This window comes from the organism of the source record quoted next, unplaced genomic scaffold (genome assembly GCF_019419815.1).
Source record: "Pyrus x bretschneideri cultivar Hongxiangsu unplaced genomic scaffold, Pyrus_bretschneideri_v1 Contig12, whole genome shotgun sequence".
Lineage (NCBI taxonomy): Eukaryota > Viridiplantae > Streptophyta > Magnoliopsida > Rosales > Rosaceae > Pyrus > Pyrus x bretschneideri.
In genome coordinates, this window is record NW_025999413.1 from 589,462 (window position 1) to 614,954 (window position 25,493).

General features: G+C 37.3%; 5 protein-coding genes across 9 annotated transcripts; 3 read left to right on the forward strand and 2 right to left on the reverse strand.

Moving 5' to 3' along the window:
• Positions 1 to 2,659: 2,659 nt before the first annotated feature.
• LOC103960883 (B2 protein) lies at positions 2,660 to 6,551 on the forward strand. 2 transcript variants are annotated; one of them, XM_048577740.1, is made up of 6 exons: positions 2,660 to 2,799; positions 4,405 to 4,971; positions 5,396 to 5,496; positions 5,668 to 5,751; positions 5,856 to 5,966; positions 6,060 to 6,551. In XM_048577740.1, exons 2-6 carry the CDS (start codon positions 4,434 to 4,436, stop codon positions 6,105 to 6,107), a joined length of 882 nt encoding a protein of 293 aa, XP_048433697.1. In that variant the 5' UTR covers positions 2,660 to 2,799; positions 4,405 to 4,433; the 3' UTR covers positions 6,108 to 6,551. The 2 variants fall into 2 exon arrangements, with proteins under 2 accessions (XP_048433697.1, XP_048433696.1); XM_048577739.1 differs by lacking the exon at positions 2,660 to 2,799 and adding an exon at positions 2,807 to 2,945.
• A 549-nt stretch (positions 6,552 to 7,100) lies between these two features.
• LOC125474173 (agamous-like MADS-box protein AGL11) lies at positions 7,101 to 8,482 on the reverse strand. The gene is made up of 3 exons (XM_048577614.1): positions 7,976 to 8,482; positions 7,821 to 7,856; positions 7,101 to 7,586 (listed from the first exon to the last, which is right to left on the reverse strand). The coding sequence occupies exons 1-3, from the start codon at positions 8,480 to 8,482 to the stop codon at positions 7,101 to 7,103; spliced, it is 1,029 nt and encodes a 342-aa protein (XP_048433571.1).
• A 554-nt stretch (positions 8,483 to 9,036) lies between these two features.
• On the reverse strand, positions 9,037 to 11,779 carry LOC103941828 (transcription and mRNA export factor ENY2). The gene is made up of 5 exons (XM_048577741.1): positions 11,618 to 11,779; positions 11,302 to 11,389; positions 11,075 to 11,169; positions 10,268 to 10,344; positions 9,037 to 9,353 (listed from the first exon to the last, which is right to left on the reverse strand). Coding segments are annotated over exons 1-5 (336 nt in total). The 5' UTR covers positions 11,620 to 11,779; the 3' UTR covers positions 9,037 to 9,279.
• A 305-nt stretch (positions 11,780 to 12,084) lies between these two features.
• LOC125474265 (protease HtpX homolog) lies at positions 12,085 to 15,372 on the forward strand. 4 transcript variants are annotated; one of them, XR_007255844.1, is made up of 11 exons: positions 12,086 to 12,339; positions 12,712 to 12,769; positions 12,861 to 12,928; positions 13,038 to 13,217; positions 13,324 to 13,420; positions 13,514 to 13,623; positions 13,721 to 13,854; positions 13,943 to 14,124; positions 14,309 to 14,429; positions 14,739 to 14,836; positions 15,014 to 15,372. XR_007255844.1 is itself a non-coding variant. In XM_048577742.1 (9 exons), exons 1-8 carry the CDS (start codon positions 12,106 to 12,108, stop codon positions 14,118 to 14,120), a joined length of 1,059 nt encoding a protein of 352 aa, XP_048433699.1. In that variant the 5' UTR covers positions 12,086 to 12,105; the 3' UTR covers positions 14,121 to 14,124; positions 14,309 to 14,653. The 4 variants fall into 4 exon arrangements, 1 of the variants encoding a protein (XP_048433699.1); XR_007255843.1 differs by having other exon boundaries at positions 14,739 to 15,372; XM_048577742.1 differs by lacking the exons at positions 14,739 to 14,836; positions 15,014 to 15,372 and having other exon boundaries at positions 14,309 to 14,653.
• A 4,935-nt stretch (positions 15,373 to 20,307) lies between these two features.
• Positions 20,308 to 24,640, forward strand: LOC125474266 (sulfite oxidase). The gene is made up of 12 exons (XM_048577743.1): positions 20,308 to 20,491; positions 20,576 to 20,691; positions 20,993 to 21,055; positions 21,148 to 21,184; positions 21,301 to 21,382; positions 21,550 to 21,668; positions 21,755 to 21,850; positions 21,968 to 22,078; positions 22,179 to 22,280; positions 22,461 to 22,508; positions 22,915 to 23,130; positions 24,211 to 24,640. Exons 1-12 carry the CDS (start codon positions 20,417 to 20,419, stop codon positions 24,325 to 24,327), a joined length of 1,182 nt encoding a protein of 393 aa, XP_048433700.1. The 5' UTR covers positions 20,308 to 20,416; the 3' UTR covers positions 24,328 to 24,640.
• Positions 24,641 to 25,493: the final 853 nt, after the last annotated feature.

Here is a 25,493-nt window from a genome sequence, read left to right on the forward strand (position 1 = left end):
GCTTTAAAATCGAACTTATAGTATTATAAGTTTGTGACATTGCTAATTGTTCACTAAATATAAAGTAAAAGGGGAATACCAACAACTTTTGCGTGTAGACATTTTCACTTATCAAATACCACGGGTCATTTTGTACACAAAAATCAAGGAACCTTTACTTCTTTTAGCTAGAGATTAAAGATGAAAAGTATAAAATAAAATTTCAAAGGCATTAAACGTCTTATGTTTTGTGAAATAATTAACACACAACGTTTGATAAAGTAAAAAAAAAAATCCAAATATAAACGTTAGTGCTAAGTTTGCTAGAAAGCATCGTATTGTTTGACACTCTCCTTGTAATATTTATTGGCAATTTCAAAAGAAAGAGAGAAATAATAAAGGGACTTTTTGATAGCTTACAATTTAACGTCAATTTACGAGCTAACATTATAAAATATTATGAAAAAACATGAAATATTAGAGAGTCATATAAAATTATTTTAAGAGTATCTTCTTAGTATTCCTCAAAGAAAAATATGACTTTGTGGCACATCTGTGCAAATGAGGCGCCAGAGCCCAAGCCAATTTCGAAGTTCGGACCAAAATCAACTATTTGAAGGGTTGGTCCATTACAATACTCGTGAACCATGAAAAGGCTCAAAACTCAAAAGGATTTTTTATTTATTTTTAATACTAACACATTGGTGAATAACGAAGTTTTAACGAAACATTCTCAGTACTGATCATTTTTAACGAAATTAATTTTCCTGAGGAACAATGTATTTATTTAATTTTTGGTAAAAAAGCAATGTATTTTTTTAAAATAAAACGCTCTTAATATTTGCAAGACCTCACACGTTACCTGGCAAGCAACCCCACCAACTATGTTATAAAATAGACACTGAACACATAGAATATTGTTCATATAAAAATATCGTTACAAGTTGATGATATTTAAGCCGGCTTGGTCTGCAGCTCAACAGACATAACAGGGGGATTTCTTGTTCATAATTTCAAATCAATATTATTGTAATTCTGTTTGGTAGAAAGACAAATATTATCTGGATTACAATTGATAAATTATACGCCAGCAATTACATAGCACATTATTCTTTTTTCTTTGACACATACACTCTCCAAAGTCGAAGATTCAAACGCAAAACCTCACGTATAACAACAAACACACTTAATCACTTGGACGACAAATTCATAATACTTGTCGTCAAGTATGACGCAAGTCATTGCCGATACAAAAGCCAAAACATTCCGACAAGCGGTGGAATCTAATTTCGAACTCATCTGACCCAGAAATAAAACAATAAATAAATAAAAATTAGAAGTCATGTCAATTGGATGAGCATGTTGGGTAAAAGACGTGAACGGTGGAAGCAGGGAAGTTTGTGACAAAGGACTACGGCCCGGCTCAGGCCCCGCCTGCTGTTGTCACCTTTTTCCCCGTTGGACTCATCCCGTGCCATTTGTCAAGCACACCGACTGGGTTGTTCTGTTGTTGAATCCGGATCCTTATTAGATTCCCTTTATGAGAATTTAGGAGATCCGTTAATCTTCTATATTTATTGTATATTGTGCGGTAAAAAATTATTTTACATATTTTTATTTAAAATTAAACACAATACATGATAAAAACATATATGATTCATGAATCTTCAAGATCATCTCCAAAAGCATCGATCCTGTTGGTGGTTTGTTTCACTCGAGTTTGAGGGTGGTTATTAAATTCCAACCTCTTTCATGTATAATATGTAAGTACGGGAAAGACCACCAATTTAACAATTCCATAGTTTTGGGCGTTAGAGAATTGAACTTGATACTACTCTCGATCTTAGTATGAGAGATATCGCTATGCTAATAGCTAGTTGATTATTCAACTATAATTTGAACTAAAAATTCAAGTGACCTTTTATATCCATAATGTAGTGTTGCAAATACATGTGATTAGGTATGATTGTCAAACCATTCTAATTCACTATTTTCGTATCTTTCACTATGTATGCTAATTATGCTATCGTTTTGTCTCAAAAAATTATTTCCAAACAAATTTATTGTTCATGTCAAACAAATCAAGCAACCCACGTTTACTTATAGGAACGAGGAATCTCTTCGAATTCTCTTTATGAGAATCCTGGAAATCTTCAAATTGTGTCTGTTCATTGTAAATTGTGCAAATAGTTTTTGTCAGGTACGATTCATGTTTAATTTAAATAAAAATATTTAAAATGATTTATGGTCGCACGATGTATGATGAATGAACACAATTTAAGAATTCCTCATGATCCTCACAAAAAGGATCTGAAAGGGATCCTCATTCGACTTATAGTTGAAATTTTATAACTTAATCACAATATATATATATATATATAAATTTAAGTTTTGGGATAATTTAAGTTATTAATTCAAACATTTTTTTTTCTTCATGTTATTCAATTTCTTATGCTAGTGAGTCATACGATGATGTTTATGAAAAGACTGAAATGTCTATGTGAGTCTTTCCAAATTTCAATAAAGTCTGTAACAAAATGACTAGTTAATCCCCTAAAATAAACTATGAATCGTATGAAAAATCATGTGAACCTTTCCATGTAACCGATACATCCCATGGATCGTGACACTCATGAGTCATGTGTCATGAGACTCATGACCACCAGAAAAGATTCAAAACCCCAATTGGCAACAAATGTAATTCAGCAAACACTCGAGGGCATTATCAGTAAAGTGCAGCATATATACAACACTAAAAGTCCAGCTGCTGTGCTGTCTTCTGTCGCATCTTCCGGTTTCACATCGCACGGCAGATAAAAGGTAAAGCCTTCCCCTCTGATCCCCAAATCTAGGGTTCTTCTAACCAGTTGAAAATTCACTCACTCCACAAAATCAAAGCCTGAGCCCCCCACTTCCTCTTTGAACCTAAAAATTGAAGCTTTATTTGCTTAATCTCAGTTTAGTTGGTAATTATTTGCTACATTTCGTTAATTGCATCTCGTTCTCTTTAATCTATGTTGCTCTGCTCTTTTTCTTGTTTTAATATCAAATGCGCGTTCTGGATCTTTGATTTTGGAGTTTATTTGTTGATTTTATGGATTTAGGTTTTTGTTAACTGATTAGCTTATTTTTTTTCACGATTTGGAATTAATTTATATTTATATTTATGTATTTTGGTTGACTTTGTAGCTGTAATTGTTGTTCCCTGCTTTGTTTGGTTGGCTGGAAAATGTTGTTTCTGGGTCTTTTAGGTTAATTTCCTATCATGAGAAGTATGTAAGGCAAAATTTGAAAGCTTCGTTTTTTTAACCTTCTGTTTATTTTCAAATACTTCAAATTTTGAGAACAACTTAAAAAAAAAAAAAAAAAAAATTGGAAAACGCTGAGAAATGGCTTCCCATGTCAGATTTTGTAGTGGAGGTGTGTTTCTGCAAACCCAATTGGGTAATACTTTAGGAAGCCAAATTGTGAAATGAATTTTAGAGTTTCAAACTTTTTTATGTGATTTTAACATTTCATATTTTAACATTCCATTTTTAAAACTATCCTTGCAAAAATTTGGGTAAATTCTAAACTTAGTTACTGGGAAGTCTTTGTTTTCCTAATTTTAAAGGCATAAATGTCCTTTCATAAAATTATTTTCATTTATGCAGACTCAGCTTCAGAGATTTGTATATGGTTATTTTCGGTATATTGATAGCAATATCTCAAAATTACCTTGTTAGACTTTGAATATTGAGTGTCTGTGTTTAAACAACCACCGAAATGAATTTGTTTAAAGATTTGTATTTTTCTATTGATTAACAGTCTGCGTTTATAAATGGTAATATAGCATGCTGATTCCAACGCGAAGGTTATTATTATCTTATCTGCCAATTGATCGCGTATATCTTTATTTTCATCCACTTCTCAAAGTTTTTCAGGCTTGTTTCTCTTGCTCATGTATATGAGGGTGCCACAACTCTCTCTTGTGAATAGATTAGCTGTTTTATTGATTCCCTTATCCTCTTTACTTTCTTTTTAGGGTTTTGGGGAGGGGTGGGTTGAATTCTTTTCTCAATTTAAGTGCATTGATTGAATGCAGCATTCTTGTTTCTTTTCAAAAAAAAAAAAAAAAAAAAAAAGAAAGGAAAAAGTAATAGATTTCATGTTTCGGTATGCCTGCGATCCAATTGTGAATGTTCTCTTTTGGTCTTGCTTAATTTGTTTAATCTGCCATCAGTGCTCATTAATCAAAGTTCCTTTTGGCATTTGTATAGTTATTACTGCCTTTGTGCAATTTTTTAATTAGATAAGCTTTTCCTATGATGCATATTTGCTATATGTTTTAACATTTTAAGTTTAACTGGTTTCCTATTCTCAACCCCGTTTTTAAGTTTTCTAACTCATCTATTAATTTCTTTTTCTTTGAACACTGTTTTACAGGATCTGTCAATCTGAGTAGAGTTTGCAAGATGGAGAGCTTGAACAGCTTTTGGCAACTGGGTGATGAGCTCCGAGGGCAGTCAAAAGTCGCAGAAGATCACAAATGGTTAATGGCTGCTTCAAAATTGGCTGAGCAGACAAGGGTAAAGGGCGAGCGTATGAATAACCTTGATCTTTCAAAGGGCCCAGCTGAACAAAGGGCAAGGGATAAATTTGGGTTCCAGGAAGATAACAAATTTGAAGGCCAATACTTTAACATGCTGAGCTTGGATTCTAAAGTAAATGAAAATGTGAGCAAAAGTTCCTTCAGGAATGGTATTTATAACATGAATGCAGTTTACCAGAAAAACAGTGCAAGCATTGTGGGAAACATGACTGGAAACAAGTACAGCAACAAAGAAATCAACAACAGCAACAATAACAACAACGAATCTGCAAATACAGTTGAGAAAAGGTTCAAGACCTTGCCGGCAACTGAGACGCTCCCAAGAAATGAGGTGCTTGGAGGTTACATCTTTGTATGCAACAATGACACAATGCAGGAAGATTTGAAGCGACAACTATTTGGTAAGTTTGACTAATTCTTAGCTCACTTAAGAATCTGTTTTCGTGTTTTAAACTTTTTTTATAAGTTAAATTTCAGTCTACAACTTAAGGTCCAGGTATAAATGACTGACATCTAGCTGGCATTCCCTGCACGATGCATTTGCAATCTTTACTGAGATGCTAGTTCATGTAAAGGGTCCTTGAGTTTATGCTAGTGCTTATTAGGGATTTCCATAGGGATCTGAATTCTTAAAAGTTATAAGTAGGATTATGATATATTGGACGAAATGATTTGTGATTTTAGTATGTATTCCTCTAGCCATGCAACTTAATTCCTGAGTTAACAATAAATGCAGATTATGCTTTTGAATTATATATTTTATATTCCTTCTTTGACACTCCCAAGTAATTCTCTTTCGTATTAATCATTATATGTATATGGTAGGTTTACCTCCAAGGTATAGGGATTCTGTTCGGGCAATAACACCAGGCCTGCCGCTGTTTCTCTACAATTATACGACACACCAGCTGCATGGCATTTTTGAGGTTTGTTCTCAAACTTACCATATAGTAATATTCTTATGTCAAACTTTAGTCTGCAATATTCTTTGCAGTATAGAAAGTATACAGATTGGACTATGATATTAGCTTCTTCAAGTAAGGTTGTTGTGATATTATTAGCTTATTGTTTCTCCTTTTTCAATTGGTTTTGTGCAGGCAGCAAGCTTTGGTGGTTCAAACATTGATCCAACTGCTTGGGAAGACAAGAAGTGTAAAGGTGAATCTAGGTTTCCTGCTCAGGTAAATTTGAAATGATGAAGTGGAAAGTTCTGTTTCTTTCGATTTTTTGCACTTTTCCAATTTATTGATGGACACCGTCTCCCTTTGTTATAATTGATTACTAGGTAAGGATCTGTGTTAGAAAAATCTGCAAGGCTTTGGAAGAAGATGCCTTCAGGCCAGTTTTGCACCACTATGACGGTCCCAAGTTCCGTCTTGAGCTGTCAGTTCCTGAGGTATGACGGCTAAAGTCATTGTCTGCATTGCATTTTGTTGGTTCAATTGTAATTACCTCGTATAAACTCATTTGATGTTTAATGATTTTGCAGACCCTGGAGCTATTGGACCTATGCGAACAAGCGGGCTCTGCAGCATAAGCTAAATGTTGGCAGCAATATGTCGATGTAGGTTTTTGTGGTGCATATCAGCTGTGTGCTTTCAACAGATTTTCCATGGAGCGCAAGCTTGGGGGGTTAAGTCTGGTGGTTTTTTTTTCCTTTTTTCCTTTATCGTCTGGAGTTATATAGTGTTCTCGTGAGTGAGCGCTGCTGAATAAGTGATCTCGTCTCGTGAAGTTGCTTGTTTTAAGTTGTACAACACTTGATAGCTTTGATAACGATGAAAAGCAGTCGGAAGATGTAAAAGAGAACCGACTGCGCTGTCGCTGTGTAATGTAATGATAAAACCTCCTTAAGGTCAAGTCCTTAGTTGATGGTGTGCCTCAAATTTGTACCCATAAACTTGAGTTGGGGATGCCCGTCTCTTGTTCCTAGTGTTGGTTTTTGGTAAAAATAAAGAGCATCTACCATGTTGTTTACTAATGTAGCTTCTTCTAGCTCAATGCTTGCTTGCCCTTGTGATTTCTTTCAATTCTCAATCGTTTGCGAGGCGGATGCATGCAATAACTGTAACGGTAGCATTGCCTGAACCCTAAACCCTAAACCCCAATCAAACGTCCGTTAATCATGTATATAATAACTTTTGTACTACTCTGCTAGATATCATCCTAATTTTGTTTCGTTCACTAACAAATTTTGTTTCGTTCACTAACAAGGAATTAAAAGACAGAGTAATTAGAATCTCCTACATTTTCTTCAACGAAATTGAAAAACGAGGCACCTATATCAAAACACTTGTTAAAAAACCGCTACCAAGTTAGCCTTCTACATGCACAACATATATAAGATGCAAAATATATTAACAAGATATATACTTCCCATAATTTTAGTATCCATTAAACCACTTGCATATATAAGAGATAACCAGAACACCAAATCCAGCCTATATGTAGTAGTGTTTAAATATTTAATCTACTTTTAAAACCCTCAAACATGCATCGATCGAGTATCCAGAGCCTTCCAATTGCTGTTTTATTCGAAATGCGCCATGTTGTCGAAGAATACGTTGTCGTAAAACATGTGCTGTGATTGAAATGCACCAAACTGTTGTTCGTATTCGGATGACAAACCAAAAGCACTTGCTGAAATCGGACATTCCAGATAACTCGGCTGCATGGTTAGCGAAAGCATTGGCTGATCGTACGAAACGCTCAACGGAACAATGCCAATAGTGTTAGGGTTTTCAACACTTGGAACAACTGCTTCTTCTTCTTGTTGAGATGCAGCACTTGAAAATATTGAGTCGTACATGCATGGCTGCTGCTGCTGCATGGGATTATAGAAGGTTGAGTTCCCATCCATATTTCCATATGGCGCAGGAATATCCCACGTAGATGTTTTGATGTTGGAGTTGGAAGTAGTAGCTGAAGAACAAGTGTACTGAATGTTGTTGTTATTAGCCCAGAATGTGCTTGCAGATTGCATCTGAGAATACTCTTGGTTGCTTTCAAACGTGACCTGCACATTATTTTAAAAAGTAGATTATTGTTAATTTCGAGTTTTGCCAGCTTTGATTAATTAATAACGCTTAGACCTTGGTCTTAACGATTGGATTGGATTTGATAACTCGCTAAAGTCGTGTATTCTAAATGAAAAAACAGATGCCGACTTCCAAAACCCTTCCAATCTTCACGAAATTGTTATGAAGGAAAAATTTCTTTCATGGCTAATCCATCTTAATTATATATATACCTTCAACAAAATTTGAATGTTAACGACAATTTCTTCCTTCAAAATACATCAAATTTAGTTAGTTATCTGATCAATTATAATCCTAGATGCCAAAGGAGGCCCTAAAAACTACAAAACAAAAATTCGACAAAGATTTGGTAATTAAAGGTGCTCACCTTTGGTGGTATTGTCTCTTGCACAACAATTTGATTTGATTCCTTCATCATGCCATGCATCTTATGAGTATCTACAATTTTGTTCTCCAAATTTGTCAAAAGGTCGAGCATTTGTTCTACTGAAAACGCATCGAGACGATCTTCCCATGCAGGATACTTCTCTTCACAGCTCTTGCTGCGTAGCTTCCCAAACTCCTCCTTCACTTGAACCGTTTGCGTGGCGTAGAAGTCACCCAAACTTTGGACCTTCTTTACCTTTGATGAATTTGATTTGTACTTATCAATTATTTCCTCGACATCTTTAAATTCCTCAGGGAACGTTGCTAATCTGCTCACTTTGCCCTTGGATTTCCTCTCGTAAACGATTGTACACACCTTCACATCACAAAGTGTGCGTAATTCAACTGCCTTCTTCAACAATCCGTTCCTTCTCTTTCGAAAAGTAACCTTACGCGAACGTTCGTTCGGAATTAACTCCAAAGGTAACTTTGATTTGCTTCGACCCATATTAGTGTAATTTTTAGAAACGATGCAGAAAAACGAAGTTTTAGGGTTCTTGAGGTCATGGTTGTTTATATAAGAGATTGAGATTTCCTCTGATCACAAAAAAGGTAACAAAATCTTACTGATTGATTTTTTTGTTTTACTTTCTTTACCGATACATTAATCATTGATTAATCACCAAAAAAATCTATTCGAGATACCGAATCTTCATTCTTTCTTATTCTAACATCCACCATTAATTAAGGAGTTGACTACAATATTTATTACATTTATCTAATACAATCATCATACAACGGTCAAAAATATTCTTGTGAACGTATGTACAAAGGTTTTTTTGTACACCTAAATTTCGTTTCTGAACACTCAATTTACAATCACCATATGACGGTTAAAAATATTTGTGTGAATGTATGTAAAGAGGTTTTTTGTACACCCAAATTTCGTTTCTGAACACTCAATTTAGAGTTTATGTGTTTATTATGCTATTTGAGTTTATGTGTTTATCAAACAAATTAGAAGTTTGAGGCATCTCCATGGATGGCTTTTACATGATAAGCTTGATAAATGTAGAAACTTGATAGAAAATATAAATGTTCGTTTAAGTTGCTTTCCATAACATCAATTAATTATACAATTTTCCCATGGAAACAAAAAAAATAACAAATAAAAAGGGAGTTGCATCCCGCCGCCCTCCAAGCTATTCACTAATGAGTTTCATTCAGAAAAAGCTTCTTCATCACCACCACCCATCATCATCATCATATCCCTAGATTTGTCACAATCAGGAACCACACGGTGCATCAAAGAGCTGCTGACACAAGAAATGTACGAATTCTTTGCAAAAGCTCCGCCTTCACGGAATCAGGGACGGAGGCTGTGTGGAAAAGAGTCGAGACAAACTTACAATTGTTAGAGCAACACAATGGAAAAAGAAATATATGGCAAATTTAAACAGTGAGATCAGTTGATTCGAAGATAGAAAAGAGGTGAGTACTAATTGGCAAACGGGGGATTAACATCTAGTTCACATGAAATTGGACGAAACTATGTCAAGGTCGAACGAGATCCAGGTAACTTGAATCTCTTTTAATTCCAAGACTACTTTCCTTGATTGTCAATTTACGTACGGTCAGTTTCATTTCATTTTCCCAAATGAAGCTCAGTCTCACTTAGAGAGGATAACATTATGAGGGAACCGATTAATTTTTACTACAGAGGATAAGTGTAGTATTAGTAATGCCAAAACAGAAACCTCGCTCGAGCTACAGTGAAGGGGTTTTAATGACCCTAATGATCAGCATCACAAGAAAACAGCCACACCATGACCACAGGGTCCAGAAAACCACCTTCCCTGGCTCTGACAAAACCCACAACTGCGGGCTTGTAGCTTCCTAACCCATCTATTCTACAGAATATGAGACTACCACTCCGACCCGCACCACCCACCCGACTTCATTACAAATGCTCAAAGACACCATCATCTAGACAATCCAAACTCCCTCATGAACACTACCAGCCCATTTTTACAGAGACGTCCAACTCCTCCCACACCATCCATCATGCTACCCGCTCCCATGAAGACACCATCATCTATCATACTCTCAACACTACCTTTGCATTACGCACACCAAACACAGTACGCCATAGGAGAATTGGTAAAATAAGATGTGGAAGTTTTCCACGAAGATGATATTTTTAGCAAATTATGCAGACAAACAAGGCCTTTTATGCAAACCATTGTGAGTCTGAGACAATCAGAAGAATATGAAGAAAGAAAGAAAGAGTTACCTCTGCCCTTTGGGGTCATTACATGTACAAGATCATCAACTGTAACATTGTTCCTCCCTTTTTTCTTTATAAATGCCCTAACGATACAAAGATATTAAAAGATGCTCAATTAGCAACCTTGATATGTGAACACTTGGTTGAGTGCATGAAAAACATTATGGTAAATATACAGAAACGATTTTGCAACATAGAAAGTAATGGATGATTTGATGTACGAGTTATCAAATAGTTCATGACTGAAGCTATCTTAGCATCCAATTCCATTTGCAAACATCAAGGCTAGAACAGTTGGCTTTTGCATACAATTGCATAATCGAGGTTGCTGTAATCCCAAAGACAAGATTCAGCTTACACAACCATCGAGCTCTTAGGACCACGCCGCAACCTCCAAAAGGAGAGTGTGGAGATCAGCCAAAATCAATGACCTCAAAACAATCATGTCCGAGTATATGGCAACGAAGCCTAGGTAAATTTACTGAGTGTTTCCTAAATTGATCAACATTGTAACTGGGTTTGTTGAATTTCTAACAAATGCCATACTTCTGATGCATCACAAATCCAGTGAGGGCGCATTTTAAAAGATTTCCAATTGTCCCGAACCTTCAGGTTCATATGACAAGACGATATACATTCTAAACTACTCTGGTTGAAGGGGAGGGTGATTCGAACTCGGGTGCAAGGGGGCGGGAACACTATCCAGGTCAACTCGCCTAACCCACATCAACCTCGAAATTACTAATCAAATAACGAGACATTACTTTTTACTGAAATTCCATACAGTAATTGATGAATGGATCACAGAAATACCTGCAAAGAGCTTTCATTTCATCCTTCCACCCGCACTCTATCAGCCTTTCCCTCAGAAGCTCCATTAACCTCTCCTTTTCACCGCTCTCAATCAACTGTAAAAACCAGGCGGTAAATTCGAACCAGAAACCGGAATAATCTAACTCAGCTCAGTAAAATCAACTCCTCAGTTCCAAAAATAAATAAATAACTATAACAATTAATTAAATTAAAATAAAACACCGCACCTCGATGTTGATAAGCTCTTGAAGAGTGCGCTCTTTTTCTTGATTTTCTGCAACATCCGGCGTCGGCGGACGATTCACAGATTTCCTCCTTAATTTTCCAACAAAATATGCAGAAAAATTATACTAAAAATCCGTTCTTTTTCATACAAAATTTGCAAAATACAAATTAAAAAAAAAAAACCCACAAATAATAAAATCGTATAAAACCCAACTGAGCTGGATAAAATTTTAATTCAATAATTTTTTTTCCCGGGAAAGTTTTTTCCACGAAAGTGAGAAAAGCCCTAGCTAGCTGAGCTCAGGTTAGGGGACTGACATGGTTGTAGGAATCGGAGACCAAGTAAATCTCGACCGTCGAACACTCTGCGACTTGAAGGAGGAAAGTAGATTGATTGATTGTTCAGGATTATCGATGATGGTGCACGAACGAACATCCCAGACTGGTTAAACTGCAAATTAACGATTTCGTCTCCTAGGGTCAAACGGTGATGCAGGTTTAATATTGGGCCTTGGGCCCCTTTTTATTGAATAATTTTGGGCCGGGTATTCTACCCTTTTTTTTGTTGATTACCGTCTTTGCCCCTACCCGGGATAAAAAAAATCACGAACGCCGGTCAACGAAAGCGAAATGGCGCCTAAGGACCACCATAAGAACGGCTGTGGACACAATCTTAAAAACGGTGGAGGTCTGGAGAACGCATGCTCAATCCCTCCAATTAGACCTCCCTAATCAGCAAACATGGAGTTTAGATTTTAATATTCTCCTCCGCCGTTGCTCTTCTGAGGCTCCGTCTCTGGGCTTCCATGGGTTCCGCCGCCGCGCCCTTGATCTCTTCTGTCTGCCTGACGCAGAACCGTAGTTCTCTTAGTTTTAGCTCCGTGGCTTCGGATCATTTGCGGTTCGGTTCGCCAACCGTCGAATTCGCCGCCGTCAAGAAGTACCGGAGAGTTGGAATTCGAGTTCCTGTGTGCAGAGCTGTCTCCGTTGTGTTTAGCAACCTCGATGCCGATGATTTTCGGCACCCCTTGGATAAACAGGTGCGATTAATTGTTTACTGGAAAGTGATTTTACTATAAACATGTAGATATTTCATTCAAAATTTAAGTGCTTTCTGGAAAAGTACTTGGGAGTTCTTTTTGGAGAAGCATAACATTGCAAGTGTATCTCCAGACGGTATTGTATTCGAGATGCTTTTCTCGAAAGTACTTCTACGAACTAAAGCCCTTTTAAGTTTTCATCCAAATGTAGTCAGAAGTGCTTTTGATTGTGTAAAAACACTCTTTCAGAAGATGTAAAAAAAACATGCATTTACATTGTATGTTCAGTTGTATACTTGCATTTGTCTCTTCAGATTAAAAATAAAACACTCTTTTAGCATCTGAGTGTAAATTTATCAACTTGTTCTGCAGAACACGCTGATTTTGAGAGCGATTCCGGGATTGAATGAGTTTGGAAAGATTCTGCTAGGTAATATTCATCCAATTTGGGTAGGATTAAACTTGTGTAAAATGGTGTTTGTTTACTAATTTGTGCATATATTATTTTATGAGCATTGCAGGATCTGTTGCAGAGCAAGTCATGCTTCTTGAGAACATCGGAACGTCCCTTCTTGTTTCGAAAGATCAGGTTGTCCAGTTGCGGAAATATAAGCGGAAAACTTGTTCTTCTTTTGCAAGTCCAGGTTTTGCATTAAAGTTAATGTCGTCAGCTTATGTGTTGCCTTTTATTTTATCAGCTTTCTGGCCTACATCAATTGATGGTGGAGGCCGCGGAGATTCTCAGCATTGATGCTCCTGATTTATATGTTCGTCAAAGTCCTGTACCAAATGCGTATACTTTAGCAATAAGTGGTAAAAAGCCGTTTGTTGTTGTTCATACTAGTCTCGTGGAGCTTTTGACACGAGAAGAGCTGCAGGTGACAAGTTATCTCTTGGATTTTAATTGTTTACCTTTTGTTTTAAAGTGTTACCCTTATCATCTCTCGGTTCTCAGTTAACTTCTGTTGTTTAACTTGAAATTAGGCTGTTTTGGCTCATGAGTTGGGCCATCTGAAATGTGACCATGGTGTGTGGCTTACGTTTGCAAATATTCTTACCCTCGGAGCTTATACAATACCTGGTTTGATACTTAATATCATTGGTTGACCTTTTTTGGTTACTTGTGTTATGTTTCATTGTGTTTGATGCGTTTGAATATTTGTGTTATTCATAGGGCTAGGTGGGATGATTGCTCAGAGGTTGGAAGAACAGTTATTTCGTTGGCTTCGAGCAGCAGAGCTAACTTGTGATCGTGCAGCTCTTCTTGTTGCACAAGACCCAAAGGTATACAACCTCCAGAAGCTACATGTTTTTGAATAAACTTGTGTTTCATATTGGTTATCCTGATTACCTGATATCCATTTTGATGTGCCCACAAGAGGTGGTCGTCTCTGTTCTAATGAAATTAGCTGGGGGCTGCCCATCTCTGGCTGATCAACTAAATGTGGATGCGTTTTTGGAACAAGCTCGCTCCTACGACAAAGCTTCTTCAAACCCTGTGGGGTGGTATATAAGGTAAGTGACAGCATAGGTTTATCACCCTTTGTTAGGTTAGGTACATGTTAGATTTGCCTGTTTTAACTCATGCTCTCATGCTGTCCAGAAATGCTCAAACGAGGCAACTTTCACATCCTCTGCCAGTTCTACGTGCTCGTGAAATTGATGAATGGTCAAGAAGTCAAGATTACAAAACTCTTCTGAGCCAGGCAACACGGATCTCTGGCTCAAAGAAAGGGTTAACAACACCTGGAAAGATAGGGTCAAAATCCATAGTACTGTGAAAAGGTGTCGCCTCTTTTCTCTGTTTCATTTCCACTGTACTTGTCTTTCGAATATATAGTCTCGCGGAGAATTTTGGAATTTAGGACACGGCCAATCAACTTTGGCATGCACATTGGGTTCTACTTTCGTTTTGTTAGACTTCTTTGTTATATATGTTAAGTTTCTCCTTTACGTTTCATTTATGTAGCCCTGCGTGTGCGTCTCATGGCAAAGAACTTGGGAGTTAAGAGGAGGATATGCTAAGCATCTGCTTTAAAAGTCTTGCTGCAGCTAAATTCTACAGACTAAAGATGCACGAGTAGTAACTTGTAAGCTGAGTACTTTCGCCTTTCCATCTCGTGCAAAAGTCAAATACATATAGGTTCTCAAGTCATACAGTTAGGTTGTTTATAAATCAGAAACTTTTTATTTGGTAATTACTGGACAGAGTCAGGCTCGCTGATTTTTCTTGTTTCGGTTAAATAAACTGTATATACATCGTGTATTTGTATCACAAATTTTTACTTGTAGAATTACTTGACATGCCTCTTCAGCACGCTCTGTCGAACCTGCTGCAGTTTTGACCGTTACGAGATGTGCTCCTAACATTTTTATGTACTGAAACTTTTGTGTTGAAGCATAGAAGGGGGAAAACAAGAAAAGAGTGAGAGTTCGAAAAGTTTGTTGTTGCTAGCACTGTTTCAAGCCGAAATTTCGGGGGCATGATTCGCATGAAGTTAGCTTCTTCCCTATAAATACCTTGCCCTTTCAGTTAACTAAAACACACACAGAAATTTCCCGTTAGTTTCCTTAGCAAGCATGGCTTCCACCATTTCCCACTTTCCAGCATTCTACTCTGCTCTAGTTTTCCTTCTCCTTCTGAACGCCCTCATTCCTCTTGATTGTGCTTCAGCTCATCAACCATCGCATGTCGTCCCTCCTAGGCCACCACCGCGTTCAGCCTCAGCTCCGGATGGCAGAATTCCTCTGACGGGAACACCTCCGACTCCTGTTCTGTGCGACAAGGAGGCACCTATTCAACAACAGCCAACGTCTCGGAAGCTTGGGGTTTAAGTTTAACATGGAAGATGAATGATGAACTTATGCCGTTTATAACTACGAATAATAATACCGACTAAATAATCGACATTGATCGACTTGTATTTCGATAGCTAATAAGCAGTTGGATGCTGAAAACTTGAAATCATACACATTTCCATGCCTAAGGTTGTTTCTTCAAAGCGTTTTGGCATTAAAATTGAACTTGGATCAGCTTTGGGAATTTTTGCAAGATTAATTATAAGTTAAAATTTCAAGTCATTCTCGTCACATCACATATTTCTTAAAATTAATTTGGGATATTCTGAAGATTTTTTACACTTACAAAAAAAATATATAAATTCTTTTCACAAAAATTGTGAGTTATAACCCAAGTTTTCTAATCGATTTATAGAATTTTTGCAAGACTAATAATAAACCTAAACTTGAGTCATTCATGTCGCACCACATGTTTACTAAAATTAATTTTGGACTTTCTGAATATTTTCAGCATATTAAAAAAAAATTGGGGACCCAATTGGAGTTTATATGATTTTTTTATCTATTTTTCAAATTTAAAATGGTTTTGGACCTAATAAATTGTAGGATCACATCCAAATCCAAAGGTTTTGTGACACTTTCCTAAGCTCCCACGCAAAATATTTCTTAAAACTAAAAATTTCAATTTTTTTACAAAAATTGTGAGTAACCCACGTTTTCAAATTGATTTTTGCATTTTTTACAAGATTAATTATAAGCCATCATTCAAGTCATTGTTGTCGCACCACGCGTTTCCTAAATTAATTTAGGACATTCCGAAAATTGTTTACATATAAAAAATAGTTACGTGCCCACTATTAGTTTACAATATTTTTTGTATTTTTTAACTTTAAAAATCAATTAAAAAAAAGCTTCATGATCTAATAAATAATAGGATTACATTCAAAGGTCTTGCAACATTTTCCTAAGCTCCTGCGAAAAATATTTCCTAAAACTAAAGATTTCATTTTTTTTTCTTCATAAAAACTTTGATTTATAACTCGTGTTTTCAAGCCAAGTTGTAGAATTTTTTAAAGATTAATTGTAAACCAAAATTCAAGTCATTCATGTTGCACCACATGTTTACCAAAATTAATTGTGGACATTCCAAAGACTTTTGATACATAAAAAAAAATATTTCGAGGCCTAATTTTAGTTTTTCTATTTTTTTAACTTCAAAAATATTTTTGTGACCTAATAAATGGTAAGATCATATCTAAAGGTTTCGCAACATTTTCCTAAGCTCATGCGCAAAATATTTTCTTAAATTAAAAATTATAATTTTTTTTTCACTAAAATTGTGAGTTATAACTCACGTTTTCAAATCAATTTGAGGAATTTTTTCAAATTAACTATAAATTTAAATTCGAATCATTCTCGTCCCACAACATGTTCCTAAAATTAATTTAGGACATTCCAAGGATTTTCAAATCTATTTTGAGAATTTTTACTAGATTCACTATAAGCCAAAACTTGAGTCATTCTCATTGCACCACATGTTCCCCAAATTAATTTAGGACATTCCAACAATTTTCTACACATAAAAAATATATTTAGGGGCCCACTATTAGTTTATGTTATTTTTCTATTTTAAAAATCAATAAAAAAATAGTTTCAAGACCCAATAAATGGTAGGATCACATTCTAAGGTCTTGCAACATTTTCCTAAGCTCCCATGCAAAATATTTTTGAAAACTAAAAGTTTCAGTTTTTTTTCACAAAAAATTGTGAATTATATATAACTCATAGTTTTTGTGAAAGAATTTGAAATTTTTAGTTTTGGAAATATTTTGCGTGCCAGCTAAGGAAAATGTTGAAAGACCTTTGGATGTGATCTTATCATTTATTAGGTCACGAAACTATTTTTTATTGATTTTTAAAGTTGACAAATAGAAAACAATAATATGATCTACTAGCGGGCCCCCAAATATTTCTTTATGTGTCGAAAATCTTCAAAATATTCTGACTTAATTTTAGGAAACATGTGGTATGACGAGAATTGACACACCCCAACCGAGATCAGGGCATGCTGGCCGCCACGTGGAAGTGACGTAGCCATGTGCACAGTGCGGAAGCTAGAAACAGTAATATAAAAGTGCGAATAATTTAAAACTAGCAAATATAGAGTAATAGGATATGTGCTAGTGTAATTAAAACACTGAATTCAGAGCCTAAGGCCTACAGCAGCCTAAAATAAATGTTACGACAATAGTGCGCCCGTGGGCGACCCTACATAGGTGAAGGTCTGTCAGAATGCCGGACGTCCCTGGGGAAACCACCGAACCCGCTAAGCTACTAGAACCTGGAGGGGCGCAAAAACAAAAGCGTGAGTGGGCAAAACAAATCTCTTAGAAAACCATTTCATAAAACATAATATAACCCCTCGCCGTAAAACCTGTATACTTCCCAGAAAATAAACAATATACGAAGGTATAAATATTCCAAGTATACGCAAGGATATACCAACATGCTCAAATGTATGTCGTCATGCTCAACGCCTCATAATAACATGCAAATGCTCAGGTATGTATATCACATCAATAGCATAATAAAATGACAGCCGGAGTCCCCTAAGTGACCTGTACGGCTGAACCTAGAGCTCAATTTACCACTCATTCCCTAAACCTGCCCACGAGTCGGAACCACCTATAGTGGTCTGTACGACAAGCCTGGGTGTAATACATATGACGCTCTAGTGCTACGATCACGTGAAGGCTGTGCGAATAATCGCGGGTCACCTACGAGTCGGAACCACCTATAGTGGTCTGTACGACAGGACTGTGCACCTAACTTGGATTCAAGCTGAGCATGTGGTGCGGGAGGTGAACAACACGTGAAGGACTGTGCCCTACTCTGGGAGGGAGCACTAACACCGGGGGTGCAGGTTAAGAGCTCTCTAAGCACCTCGAATCACTATTTAATGTGAATGTAAAACACGCTTACCTGGCACTTACCTAGGCCGCCACAGCACCAACATATATGTAAATGACGTAAGAATAAATATATAGACCAACTCATATGCCACTAATCATGTATAATCATCAATCATATAAAATTAATAGCGTAAAATGAGGCATTTATACTAATTTCTGGGAAATAACATGTATATAGGTATATACGGAAAACAAAAGCCCACTCACTGATATGTAGAAGGGTCGTAGCCCCCCTGCCTCGAATGTGCACGCTCGTCTTCGGGATACGTGTCACCTATATGCGAATTAACTATAAAAACGTTAACTTTAGAGCACATAATCGTCCGTTCAAAATAACTTTTCATACATTGCTCAAAATGGACAAATGAATATACCCACGTGAACTACACAACCTCACGATCACAACCATATTTTTAAAATAATTTTTGGACACGTCACGCGCCCCCACGCGCCAGCACAGACACGGGCCCACGCGCCCCCACGCGCGGCCACGTGACCTGCATGCTGACGGCGTCAAGTGACGCCGTCAGGAATATTCCCTGGAATATTCCGTTAATCTTGACTGACGCCGTTACTGTCCGTTAGGAATATTCCGTTAAACCCTAACGGAATATTCCCCTGTCTTCTCCGGCGAGCCACCGCCGCCGGCACCGGAAAACTGCAAAATTTTCCAACTTTGTTTTCTCACTCGTTTTTCAACCATTTTTCACGTTCTTTATACCAAAATGAAGCTTAGGACTAGTAGATTCACGTTAGACTAGTTTTAAGGCCTAAAAATCAAAGAATCTCACCTGCAACAACGATCCAAGTTCGGCCAACTTTGAACCAAGCTTTCCCGACGTCCAAATTCACCCAACGAAGCACTCCCAAGCTCCTTGGGACCTCACTAACACATCTACAAGCTTAGAATGTCCAAAAACATGCTAGATTAGGTTTGCATGAACAGTGTTCAAAACGGAGCTTACGAGATCGACGTGAAAACGACTGGTTTCTCACCTGAAAATGGCACCACTAGACTCCTCTCGGCCTCACCATCACGATGGTGTACTTGGTTCCCTCGATCTGCAAGGATTTGGTGGGTTTTGGGTTTGGTCCGTACATATATGGTGAAGAAGAAGGGGAAAGAGAGAGACACGGGAGAGAGAGAGTGACAGAGACAGAGCCAGAGGGTGAGGGTGAGTGAGACAGTGTGTGTGTGTGTGTGTGTGTGGCCCAATGCTTGCCAACACCACACAAACAACCAAACAACATAACAAAACAACTAGGGGTAAAATGGTAATTTCACGCGTACGGTTCCGATAATTCCGGGACGGGATGTCACAAGAATCACTCAAATTTAATGAATCTTGTAAACATTCTCAAAATCGATTTGAAAACATGGATTATAACTCACAATTTCAAATCAATTTTGAGAATTTTTGGAATATTGATTATAATCCAAAACTCGAGTCATTCTTGTCGCACCAATTGTTTCCTAAAATTAATTTGGGATATTCCGAAGATTTCCAACACATAAAAAAATGGTAGGATCACCCCTTTTAATCAAATTAATTCCTACTCTTTATTAACACTAGATGCAGCAGTACACACACTATGTGTGATTTAAAGTAAAGAATAAAAGTTAATTAATGTCAAATTATGGAATACAAATTAGTTGATCGAAGAAGTTTGAAAAAGTGGAAAGAAAAGTAGACATGGGGTGCAAATTTGTGTTAAATTACTTTAATGATCCCTTTTCTTCCCTTTTTTTTTAATTATTATTTTATTATTATGTTTGAAAGGGTATAATAATAATCTTCTTAATTTTTTTGGTTCACCATCAGAACTCTGTAGTTTTAGATTTCAGTCATCACCCAACAAAGATTGCCTTTGGGAAACAGAAGGCGCCAACGGTTTTAGAGGCGGGTCCCTCGTCAAATAAATAAGTAAAAACCGGTTTTGTACCTTGTTCTACCCGTCCAATTGGGCCCCCGGGCCCAAACACAGCAAACGCCACCAAGTCCAAACAAGTGCTCTCTCTCTCTCTCTCTCTCAGTCTCTCTCAACAGCAGAGGGATTTTCTACTCTCTTAATTTCTCTCTCATTTTATCTTATTCTAATTGAACGGTTATGATTTAATTACTAAATACGTACGGAGGAAATAGAAGAGGATGTGAATAGAAAATGAGAGAATCTTATTGCTCGACAACAACGTCACCATTCCCAAGAAGCTGAGGAGGTTGCCATCTTTGGCGAAATCAGTAGAATCATATTCTCTGTGTCCGTCTCCCTCTCCTCTGTAAGCAAAAGTTTGAAGAAGAAGAAGAATGCCGGGCGTTCGAGGGCCGTCGGATTACTCGCTGGAGCCACCTCGACATCCCAGCCTCCAAATCAATTCCAAGGCCAGTTTAATTTCATTTCCTTGATTTTTTACGAAAATTAATTGATCGGAAAACTCAAAAAATCAATGTAAAAATGACTTGCAGGAACCTTTCAATGCGGAGCCGCCGCGTTCCGCTCTGGCTTCGTCGTACGTCACTCCCGTCGACTTCTTCTACAAGCGAAATCACGGTCCTATTCCCCTCATCGACGACATCCACAGGTCCCTCACAATCTCATATCTTTCGACCTTGTTTGGTGGATTGGATTGGATAACGTACTGTACTTAACTGTGTTGAAGGAAGAAATGGATTACTCACCTAGGAAACTTATCCCTTCCAATCCCGTGTTCGGATTAGAAGGGTTAAGTTTCTTCATTCACTTTAGGAGGAGTTATCATATTCAATCCAATCCTAGCCACCAAACGAACCCTCAAATCGGGATAGTGGCCAGCCGCTTAGGGCCTAGGCCGAAATTTTTAGGACAGTGATTCTAACTCATTCTGCAACCTGTTTGCCAAGCAGTTACTCAGTTTCCTTCACCGGATTAATAGAAAATCCCAAACAGTTCTTTATGAAAGATATCAGGTGAGTTCTTGGCACTTTGGAATGATAATATAATCCCATACACGTGTTTTCCTATCAGTATCTGCTTGTTACAAAGAAGTTGAATTTTGCAGGGCGCTTCCCAAGTATCTTGTGACTGCCACGTTACAGGTACGTTGTGCTATTATGTTATGCTTGTGCATTTGGGTTTGGAGCAATTATGCTGTTATTCGAATCAAATGTGATGGTGTGATGGGTTTTGATTGGTGTATACATGGGTTACACAGTGTGCAGGTAATAGAAGGACAGCTATGAGCAAAACCCGGACCGTCAAGGGAGTAGGTTGGGATGTTTCTGCTATAGGAAATGGTTTGTTGCTCTTTTTTGTGCGTATAAATTTCAGCATTAATCTCTCTCGTCGAGTATGAAGTATCATAAACTTCAGCGTTAACAACTCATATTTTTCTGTGATACAGTGTCAGAGATAACCAAGCTAAAGTATATGTTTTTGGTATAACTCTTTTAAATTATTACAGCTGTCTGGGGCGGTGCAAAACTAGCTGATGTTCTTGAACTCGTCGGAATACCCAAGTTGACAGGTGCCACAAGATCAGGTGGAAAACATGTCGAATTTGTAAGCGTTGATAAGTGTAAGGTGCGGACTTGGTTATTTACTTTTCATCTGAGACTTTTCTCTTGTATGCTCATTCTGTTTGCTGGAGTAATGCCTTTAAATTGTAGGAGGAAAACGGAGGCCCCTACAAGGCTTCAATCCCTCTAATTCAAGCCACAAACCCAGAAGCAGATGTTTTACTTGCTTATGAGATGAATGGAGAGGTAAGTTTAGCAAAGTGGATGTTTTGCTCGTCTTTCCTAACGTTATGCTATTCAGGTTTTGGCACATGATGTTCATAAATATTCATGTTGGGTTCATATTCTTTGATCGTGTCAAAGACTCTTAACAGGGATCATGGCTATCCATTGCGTGTGGTTGTCCCTGGTGTCATTGGTGCCCGATCGGTTAAATGGCTTGACTCTATTAATGTGATTGCTGAGGAGTGTCAGGTTAGAAATAGATTCTTCAATTAATTCTTATCGATCATTAATTTTTTCTTTCTTCCCTTCACACAGTTTTATATGATTCGAATGCATCACAATCTTGTAGGGTTTCTTTATGCAAAAAGATTACAAAATGTTTCCTCCCTCGGTGAACTGGGATAACATTGATTGGTCTACCAGAAGACCACAAATGGATTTTCCTGTCCAGGTATGGACATTTGCTACTCCTGCTAGAGTACTTGGAGTAGGCGCTTATTGTGCTATATTTTGTATGTACAAATTGTCGTAACCCTTTAGAATATCATAGGTGTAACATTTCATACTCAGTTTGTCTTACAGTTTTTCTATGTATTCCTATTTTACTAACTTATGACTTGCTGATTGACAGTGTGCAATATGTTCTCTAGAGGATGTGAATGCGATAAAGCCTGGAAAGGTTAGCTCATACGCTAATTTCATTTCTCTCTCTCTTTAATATGTTTTCCCTTTACTTGGGTTATGGCATGCACGTTCATCTCCATCATTGCAGTGTTGCCACAATTTAATCAGTTCACTAGCACTCAATCATTAAAAATATGTTCTGATTTGAATGTTGTTCTGCCTCACCATGAAGTGACCACAATGATTATGTGGTTCATTTCCACCATTTAAGGCATTGCACTCCCTTCCTCCGACCTTGTCAAATGATGTGAATTTTTGTTAAGATATGATTCCTCCCTCTTTATTTTTTATCATATTCTAAAGCTCGACCATGGAGATGCCACCACAATAATTGACATCGTGGGGCTTTACCCTTTAATGGTTTATCACATTTTTAATCATTTTAAACATGTATTGTACAGGTAAAAATTACTGGGTATGCGGCATCAGGAGGTGGCCGTGGCATTGAGAGAGTAGATGTGTCTGTTGATGGTGGCAAAACCTGGATAGAAGCTTCGCGATATCAGAGAACGGGCATCCCATACATTTCAGAGCACACAAGCAGTGATAAATGGGCATGGGTGCTTTTCGAGGCCATGGCTGATGTCCAACAGAACACTGAGATTGTTGCAAAAGCAGTATGATTACTTTATTTACCGTGATGAATTTTTCTCAACTAGGAAGCTCATATGCATCGTTGATATCTAGTCCTGAAAATCATTTTCTGTGAATAGGATGCATACAATCTAAAATAGCCCATATCATAAATGACATAAATGAAGTAAAAGGCTGGCTAAGTTTTGGCCTCGACGTTTATACTAGCCCATTTCTGGAAGCCATAATCTGCAAGTGGGTTTGATCACTGGTTGGACGGTCATCTCCAAAACCATCCATCCACATCGCCCTTATCGCCAACTAAAACTATGACATAATGTTTCTGGTGGAGTTCTCAGAGGTCAATAAACTCTCTTTTAAATAATTAGCAGAATCCTGGCTCACAGAATCATATATAATCTTAATAATAAAGACCAACAGCAAGCTGTCCTTTATGACAAGTTTCTTAGATGCTTATATAAACAAGAATAACATTAGAAATCACATGGGCGGTAAAGCTACATAATTTATATGGATCTAAAGCTTATTATATACAACATATATATCACATGTTTCAAAGTTGGTATATATGAGTTTGCATTGGTCTCCGGTAGGGTAATGCTAGGGAGACTGCCTATTTAAACCATATTTTGTAAACCATATGACGTGATCGTTGATGACTGGATTATTACTTTAAGTGTTGATTTATGTGCTTATTTTTTATTGGTGACACATCACATAGTTTGCAAATTGGTCTAAACAGTTGGTGTACCTACCATCACTCCCCAGAAATACTATAGGATATCAAACGTGCCCTTATTTTCTTCTTGGCTGCATTTCTAAAATACTCTCTGAACATGACCTTTTGGTAAGACTTTTCAGGAGTTCATGACTTAAGTTCTATTCGCGCATTTGAACATAGAATTATTTGTTCACATGTCTGGACTCGATAGTGCTTTTACCAAATCGAATCAATGATGTAGCGAAATAGATTATTTCTCTAATTTTTTTGTGAACAAAAATTGTGTATAGAGCGTTACTCTTCTGGGAACTGTATTATGTTTGTATCCTTGCCTTGCCTACAATTTTCACTTGTCATGATCTTCTGTGCCGTTGTCTGGCAGGTGGATTCAGCTGCGAATGTCCAACCAGAAAAAGTGGAAGAAATTTGGAACTTGAGAGGGATACTGAACACTTCATGGCATCGGGTACAGGTTCGAGTTGGTCACTCAAGTTTATAAACCAGGTTCAAGAAACTGAAGAAAGTAACTGACTGAATCTGGTTTTACCACGGTCAGGGATTTCAACGTGTGAAGTAATAAAATGTATGCAGACTTTACGGGGTTTTCCTCGAACACTTAGTTGTTGTTCGTCTCTGAGTTTCGGCCATGCGTTGTCATGGATCGATCCTCAAATCTGGTTCGACTAATCTGTTGAATCCAGGGACATCAGACAGAAATACGAATCGTAAACTTACTTTGTTTTGAAGATAATGCTTGATTAATCAAAGCAATATGGTCCAATATCTTAGTGGATAGTGTTGCTTTTCACTCATGCATTTCGGGTTTGAAACTCACCCTCTTGCTCCTTAAAAATAATATATATATATGTGTGTGTGTGTGTGTGTGTTTTGTTTTTTTTTAAGTATTACATTGACTAAGTCTAAATTCACATGCTTAGTGGGAAAGAGAGACGACAACAGCGACAGCCACGAGTGTGAACAAGGTGTGGAATCAATGTTAATGATAGAAGATGAAAGGAGATTATCACTAATCCCTTTTGATTAATCAAATCATTAATAATTAATCACTCCCCACTCCCCAAGTGGTTCCTTTCTCCATCAAACCATAAAATTCCAAATTTTCCAAGAGCTTCCAATCCCAGCACACTTTCAATCGTCAAGCCTGTCCTTTTCTCTCTCGTCAGCAGTCTGCTTTGGGTCTTTTATTTTCTTCCATGGCACGACGGTTTGTCTGCCATATTATTAACCACTAAAATTCCGCATGCTCTCAAATGATCCAATTAATATATAATATGCCTGAGCTCTTGGACTTTAAAATGGTTAGGGTTTGGATTTATATGGTTTGGGGGTACATTGTTATCGTAGCGGCTTGTTCTAAATACACATGTATGTTATATGAGTTGCTCTTCTCTAAAAGAAGTGGATAGATACGAGATTTGGAGTCTCTTCTTGGATGTAAAGTGAGGTGTACCTCCTCATCAGTATTTCTTTCATCCCGTTCTGTCTCGTAATGGGAAAATGCATATCTTGGTTACATAAGCCATAAGCTACTCGTGATGAAAGGAACTTTGATGAAGGGATATATCATTGTGACATCCCAAATTTTGCTAAAAAGATTTGTATGGAACGCGTTTAGAAATAATAATGCATTGTTATGTGTAAATA